This window comes from Prinia subflava, chromosome 19, assembly GCF_021018805.1.
Source record: "Prinia subflava isolate CZ2003 ecotype Zambia chromosome 19, Cam_Psub_1.2, whole genome shotgun sequence".
NCBI classification, from domain to species: domain Eukaryota; kingdom Metazoa; phylum Chordata; class Aves; order Passeriformes; family Cisticolidae; genus Prinia; species Prinia subflava.
Window position 1 is genome coordinate 6,582,630 of NC_086265.1, and position 15,504 is coordinate 6,598,133.

The window sequence follows — 15,504 nt, forward strand, 5'->3', positions numbered from 1 at the left end:
GCTTTAGTCCCCAGAGATGTGGTGTGGCATCGGAGAGGCTGACTGCTCCCTCGGTGTCTTTTTCCTCCTTCCATAATGGGGAATATCTTTGTTTCCTTTCTGCCACTTGTGGCTGTGTTCAGTCTTAAAAGAGGACAGGGTTTTTCAGAAATGTGCAGCACCCTGCATAAGGAGAATCTGGCTTTGGTTTTAACAAATTCATGGGAAGAAACATACTCATTCAGAGCAGGTTCTCCGAGCCTCTGGCAGGCTGAGAGCTCATTGGGAGCAGCCAAGCTCAAAACCAGCCTGCCTGTGAAACAAAGGGCTGAGGAGAACCCTCTTAAAAACACAGGAATACTTGATGTCTGTGAGATATTGTTCCATAATTTCCCCTGCTTCTCATCTCAATATATAAAATAATGGGTGCTCTGTCCCTCCTGGCCTAATTCCTGTTTGTGGAGTGACCATAAGGTAGAGTGTGATAGCCCAGTCATTGCCATTAGCCATGAGCATAACCTGTAACAAAAGCCCTGTTGCTTGTGTTTTTTCTTGTGACAGTCACCCCTCTGTGAGGTCCACAACCCCAGCATGGATCAGTGCTACTGTTTTCTGTCTTCTAGGAACACTGACAGAGCAAAGCAAATATAGGTCACTTCTGTGTTAGGGTGAGGAATCAGGAGGATGGTGTGGGTTTTATTACTTGCAGATATTTGGGCTAGAGGCTCTCATGCTGTCAGAGCTGAATCAACTCTCAGCCAGTTTGCACGCAACATATGTGATAGATTTTGCAAATGAATATGTTAATGTGGGAGGAGGTGGTTTTTCCCTGAAACCAACCGCTGGCACTTCGGAGTGTTGTCCTCAAAAACAAAACCATATTGTGTCCTCAAAACCAAAACCAGTGGCACCAACCCTTGGATTCTGCCCCTTGAGAGATGAGGCATTTCATTTGTAATCGTTGAATTGATTAACCATTTTGAGGTCCATTAGAATAAACGCATTTCCCCTCCCTGCAAGGATCGAGGATGTCATCTCTAGTTAGTTTAATATGAGCAAAAGTACCTCAAACCATTGCTGAAGGGCTGAGATGAGGAACTGCATCATTGCACTTCCCTGTGAGCCACTTTGGTACAGAAGCTATGAATTGCTTCTTAACTGTGCTAAGATTTCCTATCAGTTGCAAATACTATTTCTGAGCCTGCCCTCGTGCTGTGGGATCTGGAGTTGATGGGGAGCCAGGTGACTCTGGGTAGAGATACAAAGGCTCAATTCTGACTTCTTGAAGTGCTTGAAAAGAAATACAGATATAATGAGTGAATGTGTTGTCTGCTGTGCTAATGTGGAGTGGCAACTCTTAATAATTAGCTTAGACCCCACCTTCCTCTCCTAATGTGCAAGAATCTGGGAATACAGGAATTAGCCAAACCCAAGTAGCTGCTTAGTACTGGACTCTAGGCATGTTTGTGTTTGTGCAGTTTGGAAAAACTGACATGGAGAGGACTTGAAGGAAAAACTTAGAGTGATTTCAGTGGGATTGCTGGTACACATGGCAAACATGTAAAAACAAGAATATGAATTATGCAGCAGTTACTGTCTTGGAAAAGTATCTGCAGGCTAAGCCCACATACTTATTTGTGTCTTTTCTTTCACCCAATACTGAAATGAAAATGTGCAGCAGTTTCACACCAGACTATTCCTGTGATTATCTTTGCAGCAGTCTGAGCCTGTACTTGTTTGTTGCCCAAGACAGAGGTCAGATGTGGCAGTGCCTGCCCAGTTCCAGCTCAGAGGGTAACGTGGGGATTGTGAGAGTTGTGGCTCTGCCTGGGAAGTGGGAAAGCTCAGAACTGTGTGCTGCTGGGGCTCCTGCAAACCCCAGGCACCAAGAAAGACAAATGCCTCAGTCAGTAGGGCAGTGAATACTCTCCTGAACAACATCCCTCACTACAGTGAGTAGTCTCATGCATGTCAGAATCACAAGGGTTTTCCATGGCCTTGACAACCCGCAGCAGATTCCATCCAGTGGAAATTGTTGTTCCTGATGATCTTTGCAGGGCCACTGCAGTGGATGTGAGGGGACCCCAAGGAGTCAGTGGGAGGAGGAGTGTAGAGCACACATTTGGGATTGCAAGAGCTCAGTGACTGTTCCAGGCTTTCTGCACATCCAGGCTGGCATCGCAGCAATCCGTGCTGCCCTGCACCCTCCAGCCTCCTCAGACTTTTTCCACAGCCACAAACCCTCACACAAGAGGAAATTCAAGAGTACCTTTTCGTTAATAGGGTGTGATTCCATTGCAATGCACAGCACAGTGTTCCTCTGTTAGGTCTTGCTAGATGCCAGATCATACATTATCCTCCAGCATATCCAGCACTAAAATATTTCCAGAATTCCTACTGCCCATTGAAGAATTCACACTTCATCAAAGGAAAAAGCTGGAAGGAGCTTTGCAGCTGCACTTCACACACTGAGATCATGCTGTAGGAGTCTGCCTTCTGCAGTGCAGTGAAGTGTTCTTTTTTTCCTATTGCATACCAAACCACTCTTTCCTGTTTAGAAGGAAAACCCAATCATCCCTCACATTTTTCTTCCCAAGCATTCTGCAAAGCCATCCCTCAGATGCTGTTGCATTCTTTAAGCATGGTTCTGCTTGAACCAGATGGGACAGAAAAGATTTTTCAACACCTTCCAATGTGAGGAGTGGAAGCACTATCACAAAAAATCAAGGATTGAGAACTGGAGTGAAGCAAAGCTCCTCCATTCTAGAACTTTTGTTTTCAGTAGTTAATAACTGTGAATCACGTGCAACACAGTCCAGTTTTCTTGATAGTGGGCGTGTTTAAAGGAGGAGTGAACTTCTTCAATCCTAAAAAGCAAAAGGGCATCTGTGACTTCCTGATGCTGTTTGCAAATGTTTTTTTCCTGTGCTGTGCTGTCAGTAGCTGCATTTATTCATTGCTCACTCTGTGAATTAAAATGTTGAGGCAGCTCCTGACATGCTTCTTCCAGCACATCCTTTTGGAGTGAATTTTTGGTTGCCATAGGGACCAGATCCAAAGGGCACACACCATTCAAGTAAGTGTTCCCTCATTAACAATGTGCAGCTTGTCCCTTAAATATTTTAATTATCCATGGTGCAACTGGAAATGTTGTTGAATGTATTTAGTCTGCTAGTTTCAATATCTCAATTTTTTCTTAAAATGCCATTCTGGCAGCTCAAGAGCTCGACTTTGACCATGCAAAGAGGAGTGATTCCTTACTGCAGGAAAATTCTTCCAGTTTCTCTTCATCTTGACCCTACATTCGCAACCAAGTTAATGGAAAGAGGTGTTGCTCCACAACTGCTAGTAAAGTGGAGGCAATGGGGTAACAGCTGAAGCTGTTGGTTTAGGGTAGGGATGTGCTGAATCCATGAGAGGGGCCTGCTTGTGCCTGGGAATGAAGAGGGAGGGCAGTGGGAGAATGCAGGGTATGGGGAGCTGCTGGTTGGAAAGCAGTGGCCCCACTTGACAAGCACTCGATCTCAAGTGTTGTTTTCACAAATTATGAGCATATTAGCACTAATGTGATAGCAGCTACTGAGCTGTGAGGGCTGGACATAACAAATAAACAGGACGGGATTTTGCCAATTTGTGCATGGTCAGTCACTCCTCTTGGTTCCTGCTTAGCAGAGACTCTGTCTGAAGTTTGCCCATAAGGAAAACATTTCTACAGGGTGAAATGCAGCACAACTTTGCATTCCCACACCTCCAGCCACATCATCAGGTATGGACCTCACTGAGGTTACTGAGGCTGTTTCTAAACAGATCTGTTTGCCACCCTTTAGGGAAGAAGAAAGCTGGGTTTGGGGCTCTTTCTGCCTCTGCTGCAGTGGGGAATAGATCATGTCCCTGCCTTCCTTTGGTGAAAGCTGCCTGGTGGTGAGACCCCAGCAGTAGCACTGCCCCTCTGCCTGCTGCTTTTCTTTTGGTGCCATTTTTCTATGCCAGCAGCAAGGGGAAGCAGGGAGGCTGAAGGGTAAGGCATGAACTTGTCTTGATTAGCTCTGTGGTGTGGGTCCATCACCACTTCATTTGCTGCCAATAGCTCCCCTAATGAGGGATGATGGATTGGGCTCCTGGGCTGTGGGAAAGGGGCAGCCTGTCAGAGGCAAGGATGCTCAGAAAAACATCTCTCACCTGGAGAGGACAGAGAGCCAAGAGCTTGAGCACGGGCAGTTCTTCTTTCCTTGCAGCAGAACAGGCATCAGTTGTCTTCCAAGACAGAGATGGGGATTTCTGTGATCCTGCATACACTTGGCTGGTTAGGGCAATCATCTGTTCCCAGCAGAGATGATCTGGTGTTTCAGAATGTTCTTTCTTGCCTTTTTCTGGTTTTGGTTAGCAAGTGTGCTTTCTCAGCCAGACGTTGACTTAACTTCTCCAGGCTGGAAGATCTGAAAGGTCATTCACGCTCCTCCGGAACGGTCTCACTCTCTGATTTTACTTTAAATCATTCTTTGGGAGTTTGGAGCTCTGATGTCATTTAAAAAAAAGAATCAAAACCTTCATAAGACTGTGCAGATGAAACAAAATTGTTGTCTTAGCCCACACAGGGTATTATGCAGCCTGGCAGATCCCTTCCTTGTAGCAATAAGAAAAGGATTTGGCATTTAACCTCTTGAAATTAAACCAGAGTGTGAACTTCAATAGTTCAATCTTATCAGGGCTTTGCTAGAATAACAAATTGTGAAAAAATGTAATCATGTCTCCAATGTGACCTTGGCAGATCTGCCTCTGTGATGTGAGAGATTAGGTAACTCTAAGCAGATGTCTGTTTATTTTGAAAATAATAGTTATAAAATCTTTCTTTGCCCAGTTTGTTTGCACTGCCTGTGAAGGATATGACAGAGAGAATTGTGGTCTGCATGGAGCTCTGTGTTACAAGCTGCTCTATTATGCTGAGCAGTAATTGCTCTTGGAGGTTTGAGTTATCGATCTATTGGTGGGGGTTCAATTTCAGTGTAAAGACCTGTGTTCATGATTTAATTGGAGTGATTAATAACTCACTCGCAGGCCAGATGGAAATCAATATGGATTTCAAACAGCAGAAGTAGTACATTTTCTCTGGTAATGTAGTAGTTGATGGTTTATTATTTGCCCTTGTTTGCCTAATTAAAATCAAAAGATTCCTTGGTTTATAACAGTTCTGTCTGTTTAAAAGCTTACAGCTGGAGTTGAGGATGTGTGCTTACTTGCTTTCATATTGAGGGAGTGTCTTTCTAAATAACTTATTTACCTTGTTGCTTTTCTGTCGCTCAGATGAGGTGTACCAGAGGCCATCGTGCATTAAAAACAGGACAAGACAAACACACCTTTAGTGTACAACTACAAGAAGCTTCAGTAATGTTTTCTGGCCAGGGAGGTAGAGTGGCTCCTATGTCACTGGTTTGTAGGCATTCAGCATCTGCTTAGGAGCAGTGCTGAAGAGATTTAACCCCTTTGATCCAGCATTATAGCCCTGGATTAAAAAGCCTGTATGAAACTTTCAATCTCATTACAACGCCAGCATCCACAGTAGGTGATTTAGCTGCAAATCCAGTTCCAGCTTTGCATTGAGATATTGCCAGAAGCAGCATTGCTAGGAAAATGCAGTGTGACTTACTTTGGGGGGATTTGAATGGTGATCCTTCTTCTTTGTGCTGTGGCCCCAATCCTTGTGTTTGGCACCTATTTTCATTCAGCTCCCGCAGCTTTGGTGTGTCATCATGCATGCTTACAGCTAACATGCCTCGATAGAGCATGGAAAGCTCCCAAATCTCTAGGAATAAAACATCCCATTAAAGAGCCATAGAGCAGCAAATAGGCATCAAGTCCATAGATCTTACTGCTGTTGCTCCTCAGTTTCTGCAGGAGGGGGTGAAACCTTTCTGTGCTCCAAGCTTTCTCAACAAAGGCTCTTATCTACAGAGCTGGCTGAGGAAAACATTCAGTGTAGTGCATTTGAATTTTCTTTTTGATTTGTAGAGTCCAGTAAACTTTCTGGTGGACAGCAGATTCCTATGTTCTAATTAATCCGAGTGATGGCATTGCCAGGGTGGTGGTGACCCATACCTGGCCAGAGCTGGCTCTGGGGAGTGCCCACAGGATGTGTCTGTGCGGGTGCAGGAGAGAGGAGCTCTCTGCCCAGGTGTGCCCCTGATGTGGAAATCGTGGAGCACGTCAGCCCTTCGTTCTTGGGAGTTGCTGGCTCTGTTATAAAAATGAGATCTGCTTTCCGTGTCATGACATTATGAAAATGAATTGAAGATATTTCACTTTTTAAACTCGGGCGCTTGGGGTGGGAGGATGAGGGGGAGGACATCCTTGGAAGTTAATTCTGAGGACCAAGCTGACAGCTTTTTGCCACTGTTGCTTTCTTCTAGGTTGAAAAGCTGAAGGCTTGTTACAGCCCCAGCATACAGCAATCTAGCAGGTTAAATGACTTGGGCAACACAGTTTATTAAAACTGGCAAGTGCTCGCTCCAGTTCTCTTCCTGATAGTCAGGGCTGCCTGGGAGAGTAATTGATAGTGGCAGCTGTTGGGAGGGTGTTTCAGATTGCGGCGGGGCGATGTGGCCTGACAGACAGCTCTGTACAAATGAACTGAGTGATAGGGGACGGATCCAGAGCGGGCTGGGAGGCAGCTTCCCACTTGTTCTGGGAATGGGCTGTGGGAGCCGCACTGGGAACAAAGGCCGGCTCCTCACAGGTTCAGAGCCAGGCATGAGGGTTTGTGCTCAACTCACTTTGCTTTTCTCTGTGAGAAAACACCGTAAATGTTTGTGGAAAATCCACCAGGAGCCCGTGATGTTCAGAGGAGCCCGTGGCACAGGAGAACATTGTTTTGACACAGCCTAATGTGTAGTACTGCTGTCATGATGGAAATGCGGCCTTTGCTTCTCAGTAATGTTAAAAATCATTAGTGTTGCACACCATCGACCCTTCCAGACAGTATTTTTATTTGCCAGTCCCACATCTTTATGTCCTTATCTTCAGCTGATTTGCATTAAAATAGGTGGAGGAACTCTGTGCCCCCTTTGTTGGGGAGCTTCTGTGCTGTAGCTCTGCTTGCCTTACATTTGCAAACAGCCTAATCACTTAAAGTCTTAAGTAGTGCTCCTCTCCTAAAATGCAATGAAAAAGCCATTTCTATAAAAGCAAAAGCCATCTAGGGATAAAGAATTAGCACTTAAATATTGATTTTCACTTATAAGCACTCTACCAGCATCCATGGTATCGCTGTCAATGCGAAATGCTTTATTCTCTCTTCTGCTTATGATGTGTTCCATATCCACAATACATTATGCAGCAACCTAAAAGTTCACTTTCAAATAAAATCTAAAAAAAAAAATCCACAAAATGTTCACTGAGGTTCATTTAGTTATTTCTTTGTTTTGACTTACTGCTGTAAAGTCCTGCTCTTCTTTACTCGTTCCCTTTGCTGGTGCTTCAGAACTCTTCTCTGGGACTCATCAACCCACTCTGAAATTCTCAGCTCCTTGCCATGTGTAATTCCTGTGGTGGTGCTTTTGTAGCGTTTCCTGCTGGAATATGGAGCAGGGTTCACCGTAGCCAGTCTGGCCTGTGTCTGTTTTCAAGGATATGTACAGGGCGGATAGATGGGCTACAGATGGTGGTTGTTGTGTTTCTTGGGAAATTGCCATTGGTAAAGATGTCATTGATGGATGTAGGAGAGGAATTTCTTTCTCACATCACCCCATCACCCTTGCTGTTTGAATGCAACAAGGGAGACTGCAGAGGGAGGCTGCAGAAAGACGTCTGAATGACTCCACTTTTCTTTTTTCAAGAGACAAAGGAAAGGCGTGCAAGCAAGATTAGATTATTTCCAATCACATTGTACGTGTGTTGACAGTCCCCTTTCAGCAGCAACCAGCAGCTTGCAAAGAGCAAGAGGCAGGGCTGGAACTGCTGTTGCCCTAAGTACTGTTTGTATAACACAGTAACTGCTTATTGGAGTTCTCAAAGCAGCCTTTACATGTTTAATCCCTTGCACTTGAGCTACTCTTAATCAGCTTGAAAGCAAATTCCTGTAACACAAACGTTTAATTTGTGTCTGGGACTTTCTGTATTGTGCTTAGCCTGCAGTGCCGTGTAGTTACACACTGGCAGGCATGTCACCCTGTGCAGCCCTGGGGACAGGCAGGGCACAGTTATTCCACTCACAGATTCAAAATTCAGGAAACTTGCAGAGGAGGTCCTGGCTGATGGTCTGTCAGCTTCAGGTAACTCCTCCTGAAGCACCCTTAATACAGTAATTTAAGGTGTTGTTGACTTCAGGGTTTCCCTTAAACTTCACCTCTGGTTTCTACAGATTTACACAGCAGGAGCTAAAGCTCTCTGTGCTTTTAAAAATTAAGTTTTCTTCTTTACCAGTTGAAGTTGGAATTGGATGTAGCCCAAGACCTAGGGAGGTTAACATTTTGCAACACTCCAAATGAACAAATTAGTTTATCAGGGAGGCAAGCATTACTAATCCCACGTTGTTGGGGTTTTTTTCTTGTTAAAGCAGTTTCAGCCTTTTCTTCCCTGTCCCTCACACTCAGTCATCATTCATCCCTGTGAGATCAGGACATGTTTCACTGTCTGTTCATTTAAGAAAACCTCTCAATGGAAGAAGTCCAAGGTGTTTGGTTGGAAAATAAACAAAAGTTGGCATGCTCAAAAGGGGTAGCGCTGTGCACGGTAGAGAGTGGCAGATGTGATCCAGCCTTCCCGTAGCATGGCTGGAACATGAATCATTACAAATGTCAGATTTCCTGTGAAGGGACAAGCTGAACTGACATGCGTTCAGGTTTAATTAAGGTTGAATTATTGGAGCTGACTGTCAAGTCTTAGGCAAATTGGCTCAGCCTGTTATCATTAAGCATGAAAATTACTCTAGGACTCGGTAAAAATAAACACATTTTTGCCTCTAGAACGTTGTGGTGTGGTCGGGTGGGTCTGTGTTTTTGTTGGGGCAGTTGTGCTCAGCTCCATGGGTCCATCTGCTCAGGAGGGCTGGATTAGGAGCCCGAGAACAGAAACTTCTGAAAGGATCTCAATGCAACCTGATCCAGCTTGCACAAAAGGGAGTATTTGGTTGCTTTCCTTGGGATATTTCCACATGTGTGCAGCAGTCAGCCTGGTCAGAGCTTGTATTTCTCTTAGGAGGGATATTCAAGCTTCCTGCAGAGAAACTACGAAGTTTGAGATAGGGATCAGAATGGGCAACATCCCTCATTAAAATCATTAAGATTAACTTTCTGAGGGATTTCAGGAAAGATAGCTCAGAGACTTCCATGTGTTCATTGCAGCCCTCAGGAGGAGAAATGACAAAGTCACCAAACACCAGGATTCCTGTGTGGTGGCTGAGAAGGCTTGGGGACTGCTTCTCAGATGTTTTTCCCCTCTTGCCCATGAATTCACATCATCTCTTTCCCTTCTTGGTTCTTCTGCTTTTGTGCAACATGGCTGCAAAAGGAGAGAAGATACTCCCACTCCTGCCTGTGGCTTTTCTGACAAGGGGGAAACTGGCTTGTGGATATTTTCATTGCTGTCGAGAGCGAAACGCAAAAACGTTGCAGTACTGCATCCTGAGAGATGGAAGTTGGCAGCAGGAATTAGTCATGTACCCCTAGTGCTAACTAACACAACCAGGCTTGGCTGGTCAATTCAGTCAGCAAGGGAGCCTGAGCTTTTGCTTTGAGAAAATTGCAAATGAGAACTAATGCTGAAACCACAGGGAATCAATAGTTGCGCATAAAACTGGTCAAACAGCTGCTTTTAATGTGGGACTTTATTGATTTGTTTTGGATCTAATTGACTTTTTACTCAACTAACTTTTGTGGTGCCAGTGTGTTTTGAATATACACCATTAGTCTACATTGCCTATAATTACACAATATGAAGTTTAACTCTGTAGGAGGAGGCCTGTTGGATGCAAAGAACTAATGGGCTCTGAGGAAACCTATGCTCAGGAATGAAACCCAATTGCTTTTAATGGGTACCTCCTGAAAAATAGTGGAATCTACAGCTGTGAACACACTTGCTCCAAAATGCAGTGTGGGGAGCCCTGGCTTGACTAGGCAATGACAATTTTTCAGCTGTTAGCAGTAAAATCTGAGGAAAATCTACAAACATAGGTGGCATTATAAAAAATATAATGCGCAAGAGCATTGAGGATTTGGCTTGGAAAATAAATTCTAAATAGCATTGGAACCAAGTCTAGCTACATCTCACAACCAGGTTACCTGTCATGCATGAATTCATATTTGATAAAGAAATTCACTGAAATGAGAGGCTTATATTTATTGTAGAGAGTAATTTAGGATCTCCAGACATTGTGTCAAACCTGTAAAGATATTTAGGGTGCTGGAAAGTACAGTGTTGATAGTACTTGCTGCCAGCCAAAACACTGATGTTTGGAAAGGCTTCTGTTCCTGTTCCTTGTGCCTTTGAGGCCCCAAGACCTCAAGACATTTTCAGCTGATAAATATAGTTCATATGTTTCCATTCGTCCTCACATTCTGAATTTATACATACCCAGTGATGAGCTGATTGACTGATGGATGAGGGGAGTGGTGCATTGGTGAGAGTGCAAGCAGAGCCAGAAGCAGTGTGGGAAGCTGCCTTTTATCTGAAGGAAGGAGGTGCCATCACCACGTGGGTACAGAGCATGAGCTGCTGTGCTGCAGGCTCTGATTCATCACTGTCCTCTTCCCCTCCAGTGCCAGCATGGTGGCACTGGGGACTCTGGCCTCACATGGGCTGGTTCACAAACACTGTCAGAGCATCTGCAGAGCCAGAATTAGCTCATGGGGTGTGCTGTGTGTTATTTCCACACCCTCCTACATCAGGAACTGGCTGGGTCCTTTGATGAGATGGGAGAATTTCAAAGGTGGAATTTGTCTGTGAGGGTGTTGGGAGCGTGTTAATGAGTGTAGGTGGCATCTCCTGCGTGTCTGCAAGGCAGCAAAATGCAGGCAGCCCCCAGCACGTTTTGGTGGGTAACAGAAGTGTCTCCTAAAAGTCAGAGGTGCTGTGTGTGCACAGTGGGATGTGTGTGTGTGAAACACACCAACAACCTCAGGTCTTGTAGCCCATGAAGAGCTTTTCTTGTAATTGTGGGTATGTGTGCACTCAAGGATTCACAGATTAGGGTGAAAAGGGGGTTACAGTGGGAGTTGAATTGCTTTCATGTTGGTCTTTTCAGTTGTCTTCAACCTTTTGGATACTGCTTGATCTGACAGATCTCTTCTTTCCTCCCTTTTTCCTTTCCAGCCTTTTAACTCCTTGGGATGCTTTATTTAGCTTAATTATGAAAAATAGCAGGGTTTGGCACCACAGAAGGAGTAATTCCATATGAAATTCTCTCTTTAGGTGCATTTTGCAAGGTTGCAGCATTCCTAATAGTTTTGGCATGCCAGGCATACAGATGTTTGCACTGTTCAGAGGGAGCAGGACTACATTTGGGTGCCCACTGAACTTCTGACTGGATTTTTCCAGCATTCTCTGTTCTGTTTTCCACACAAGTGTGTGGCCAGGGGACAGCAGCATCACAGTTTCTCTGCTAAGCTGTCCCATCGTTTGCTACAGAGATCCCAGGTAGTCTCCATCCTTAGAAAACAGGTAGGGTTATCATGAAGGATTGCTGCCTAGGTCATGGTGCATTGTAGCTGGAGTTGAGCCTAAATCTGATGTGGGCCACATTGAAAGGGCACTGAGAAAATGAAATGTCTCAATGATGAGACCTGTGTTTCATGAACATGAAACTTACATCGAGCAGGAAATACTGCAGCAGTAACTTGAGACATGTTCCCACTCCTGTTGTACATAACCTCGGGCCCCTGAAGAAGTCACAAAGCTGTGTGTTCTCTGCAGTATGCATTCATTTGATGACAGCTAAGTCTCTTGCACACATGCTAGAAGTCCTGTGAGCTGGCCAGTCAAGGGCAGCGGAAGGACAGACTCAGACACACATCCATCTTGGAGCAGCAGTGCTCCCACGGCGCTCCCACGAGCTGAAACATGACTTCTTTGCTCCCAGGCATGTGTTCTACCAAGCAGAGAAAGAAACTCAAACCTTTCAGCGTGCGCTTTGTTCTTTTTCTTGTTGCTCCATCAGGTCCCACCTTGAATGACAAGCCAGAAGCGAAAGCAGCCAATGTCCCCAAGGTGTCTGGGCTAGAGCGGAGCCGGGAGCTGAGCACCGACGTGCCCTTCGCCCTGCCCATCCCCAGCCCCCAGCCAGTCGCTGCCGTTGTGACTTCGACTTCCTCAGCGCCCACATCAAGTGCCAGAGCAAGCCCTCTGCTGAAGAAGGAGCCCGTGATTTCAGCACCAGCACCACCCAGGCTCACGCCTCAGCCGCAGCCTCGGCCGCAGTCGCAACCTCAACCTCGGCCGCAGTCGCAGCCGCAGTTAATCCCGGACCTTCGGAGCCAGCCTCCGAGCCACATCCCTCCACCTCTCAACTACCAAGTGCATCACCAGGTGGCCCACAACGGACTCAATAATATCAGGTAGGGGGAAGGGATGCTCACGTCACCCTCAGGCTGCTGCAGGGCTAAAGCTTCTGTCAAATGGGTAGAAATTGCTGGCGGGCAGGGCGAGCACTCACCTGGGGTAAGATGCTCTCCATCCATACTTTGGATGTTGGATTCATGAGCTAACTCCAGGCTGGTTTTTCCAGCTGTGGTGGATCAGTGCATTTGAAACGTGATAAATGAGGTGATAAATGCACACCTGGGAGAAAGGCACGTGTTCCTTTCAGTCCAGTTTCAAGTAAGGTTTTGCATGGTCTTGTCTGAGCTGGCTAGTTCTTGACCGAGAAATTTAAGGTGGTTTGAGTTTGAGCAACACCTTTGTTCCATATTCAGAAATGCTTCCATTGCTCATGGTTATCAGGATTTTTGGCTCACCAGCTTCAAAAGAGGGATATCTGTCTTGGACTCTGATCCTCGTGGGTCCCTTCCAACTCAGAATATCCTGTGATCTGTGTTGGAAAACTGTGTGTCCCTGAGACCAGGGCTCCCATGTGGGCTGATAAATCTGCTTCTATCTGACATGTTCAGATCTTGCAGGAGGCTTAGCTCTGCTGTTTAAATTGCCTTCATCCAGTAAGAAGGGTGGGTGAAAATGGTATGGATAAAATGTTTCTAGAGAAAGGAGTTTAATCAGTCAACTGGAACCTGTATATAGTCTTTTTGCTGGTACAGAAAACATGCCTTGCCTCCCAAGCAAGAGGTAGGCTAGTTTAAACAAGATGAGAAAACTGATTTAAAGCATAATATTTGACTGCACAAAGGTCAGAATATGAATACAGAGAGCTGCCATTAATGTGTATTTCACAGTATCCTGCATACTTAAGCTCTGTTGTGGTTTTACCCTGTAAATGCCACCATAGTATAAATGCTGAATAATATTTCAAACTATTCAAGATCCCTCTGAAGTTTAGCTTAGAGCAGATACTCAGTATTGTGGGAATTACGGAACTAATAACTGCAGTGATAGTGTTTCAGCCCACAAAACTTAGATCACTTGCAATGGAGTATAATAATAGAAGAAGATGTAAAATACAAATTACTATGAGAAATATTATTAGCATGGTGTGCATTTGCATGCTGGTGTGACTACAACTGCACAGCACATGTGCAGCAGATCCAGTGAGGTCCCAGTCACTTGTGCTGTGCAGCTCTGCACGCCCAGAGCAACAGAAAAAGAAATTGGTGTCACTGTGTCCTCTGGTCACAAGGATCCACTGCAAGGTCATCAGAGGCTCCTTCAGGGTGCAAAATCCAGCTGCCTCTGTGGCCTTCATCAGCACTCAGAGATAGCTCTGAGGGTTGTAGCACTGGAGGAAATGTCCCTCCAGAGAGCCCAAGGCCCGTTCTGCCCTGTTGGAGGCGTTCATTAAGATTCGTTAACTGTCTCCACTGCCATTAAGACAAGCAAAAGCATCAGCCTGGGGAGACCAATGTTCCGTAGGTGTGTTGTTTGTGGTATGTATTTCTTGCCCTGTTTCTCCTGTATTGTAACAGGCTCTCTGTCTCTCTGCCTCCCTCCCATCCCTCTCTCTGCAGCCGGAGCAGCAGTGCTAGCAGTGCCACGAGCATCAGCCTCCCGAAGCACCTGCCGCTGTCCCCGCAGATCCCGCCGCACCACTCCTCCGGCCCGGCTCTGCCCCTCTCCATCTCCAACCTTGCTACCTCGCCCTTCTCTCTCAGATCGCAGACCCAGCACCAGCACCATCCGGCCATGTTCGCCACCCCACCCACGCTGCCACCTCCACCAGCGTTACCCACCAACAGCCTCGTGATACCAGGGCACCCTGCGGGTAGGTCCCTTCTTCTGCCAGGGCTAATCAGCTGTGCATGCACTGGAGGGTGTGCAGACATGGGCTGGCTGGTGGGCAGGTGAAATACCTTGGCACAGCCTCTTCAGTGTGTGCTGGAACTGTGACAGTGCTTGTGAAACAGGTAGGAGACCTTGGCGTGCTTTGCCAGATGAGAGATTGTAGGCACATCACTGTAGCTTCCTACAGGAAGTCTTCAAACCAGGTGCTTCAAAAAAAAAGAACCCATCCTGTTCAGGGCATGAGTTGTCCAGTGTGGCATTCCACAGTCATCAGACATTTTTTAGATTAACAGAAAAGCGATGCACAGTTTGCCATTCTCCCCTTCTCTCTCCCCTCTCCAAAGAAAACTGCTTCTATTAGAACTGAAGAAAAAAATACTGTTTCTACAGTTGTTCTAACCAAGCTTGAATTTCACTGAATCCCCTGCCTGATCCTTCGACCAGCAGCACATCCTGCTGGCAGAGCAGGATCCTCTGCCTGCAGCAGCACAATTGCTCTGTGCCCATGGCTCTGTCAGAGGCAGCTCAGCTGACAAGCTCTGCTGTTCTACTCTCACTGTCTTTGCATCCTTTTAAAAAGTTTCCTTTGTTCACCCTGGCCCCCATTCTATTGTCACTTCTGCCCTAAATGCCCTGTTTATAGCTTATCCATTAGCCTGCAGCTGTCCCTGGAAGAGACCCTGGCAGCTGGAGACTTCCCAGCAACTTTCACTTGCTGGGGCCTCCTTTTGATCTGGCATTTGACTCCACAACTAACTCAGCAGGGATTAAACAGGACAAGCATTTTGCAAAAAACACACTCTCTGTTTCCTATGAAGTCAGTTAAAGGAATAAGGAAATCACAGATTTGCTGTGAAAAAGTCTGATAGTCTTCGATCCCCCTTTTTTGCTTCCAGGAGCTAAATAATGTCTCATTATTTATTACTACTTCAAGTCAAAAAAAAAGTACGAATCGGTCCAAAGTGAGGTCTGAGAACGATGATGGACAAAAGTGCTGTGGGTTCCCCACCAGAGACAGGACCACATAGGCCAAAGCTGGCGGCTGTCACGGGCCCTGGCAGCATCTAGAATTTCAACCACATGGCTGGGAAGATGTTGGCAGTGCTGTGGGAGACCTATTCATTGCTTCCCCTGTTTAAGGCAAAGGAC

General features: G+C 45.8%; 1 protein-coding gene across 20 annotated transcripts in view; it reads left to right on the top strand.

The window, feature by feature from the left end:
- Positions 1-15,504, top strand: part of FBRSL1 (fibrosin like 1) — a 499,827-nt gene that overhangs the window by 461,261 nt on the left and 23,062 nt on the right. For all 20 annotated transcript variants that reach the window (XM_063415667.1, XM_063415668.1, XM_063415674.1 and 17 more), the window contains 2 exons: positions 12,125-12,521; positions 14,082-14,335. In XM_063415667.1, the coding sequence (XP_063271737.1) occupies positions 12,125-12,521; positions 14,082-14,335 (651 nt within the window). The remainder of the gene's footprint in view (positions 1-12,124; positions 12,522-14,081; positions 14,336-15,504) is intronic.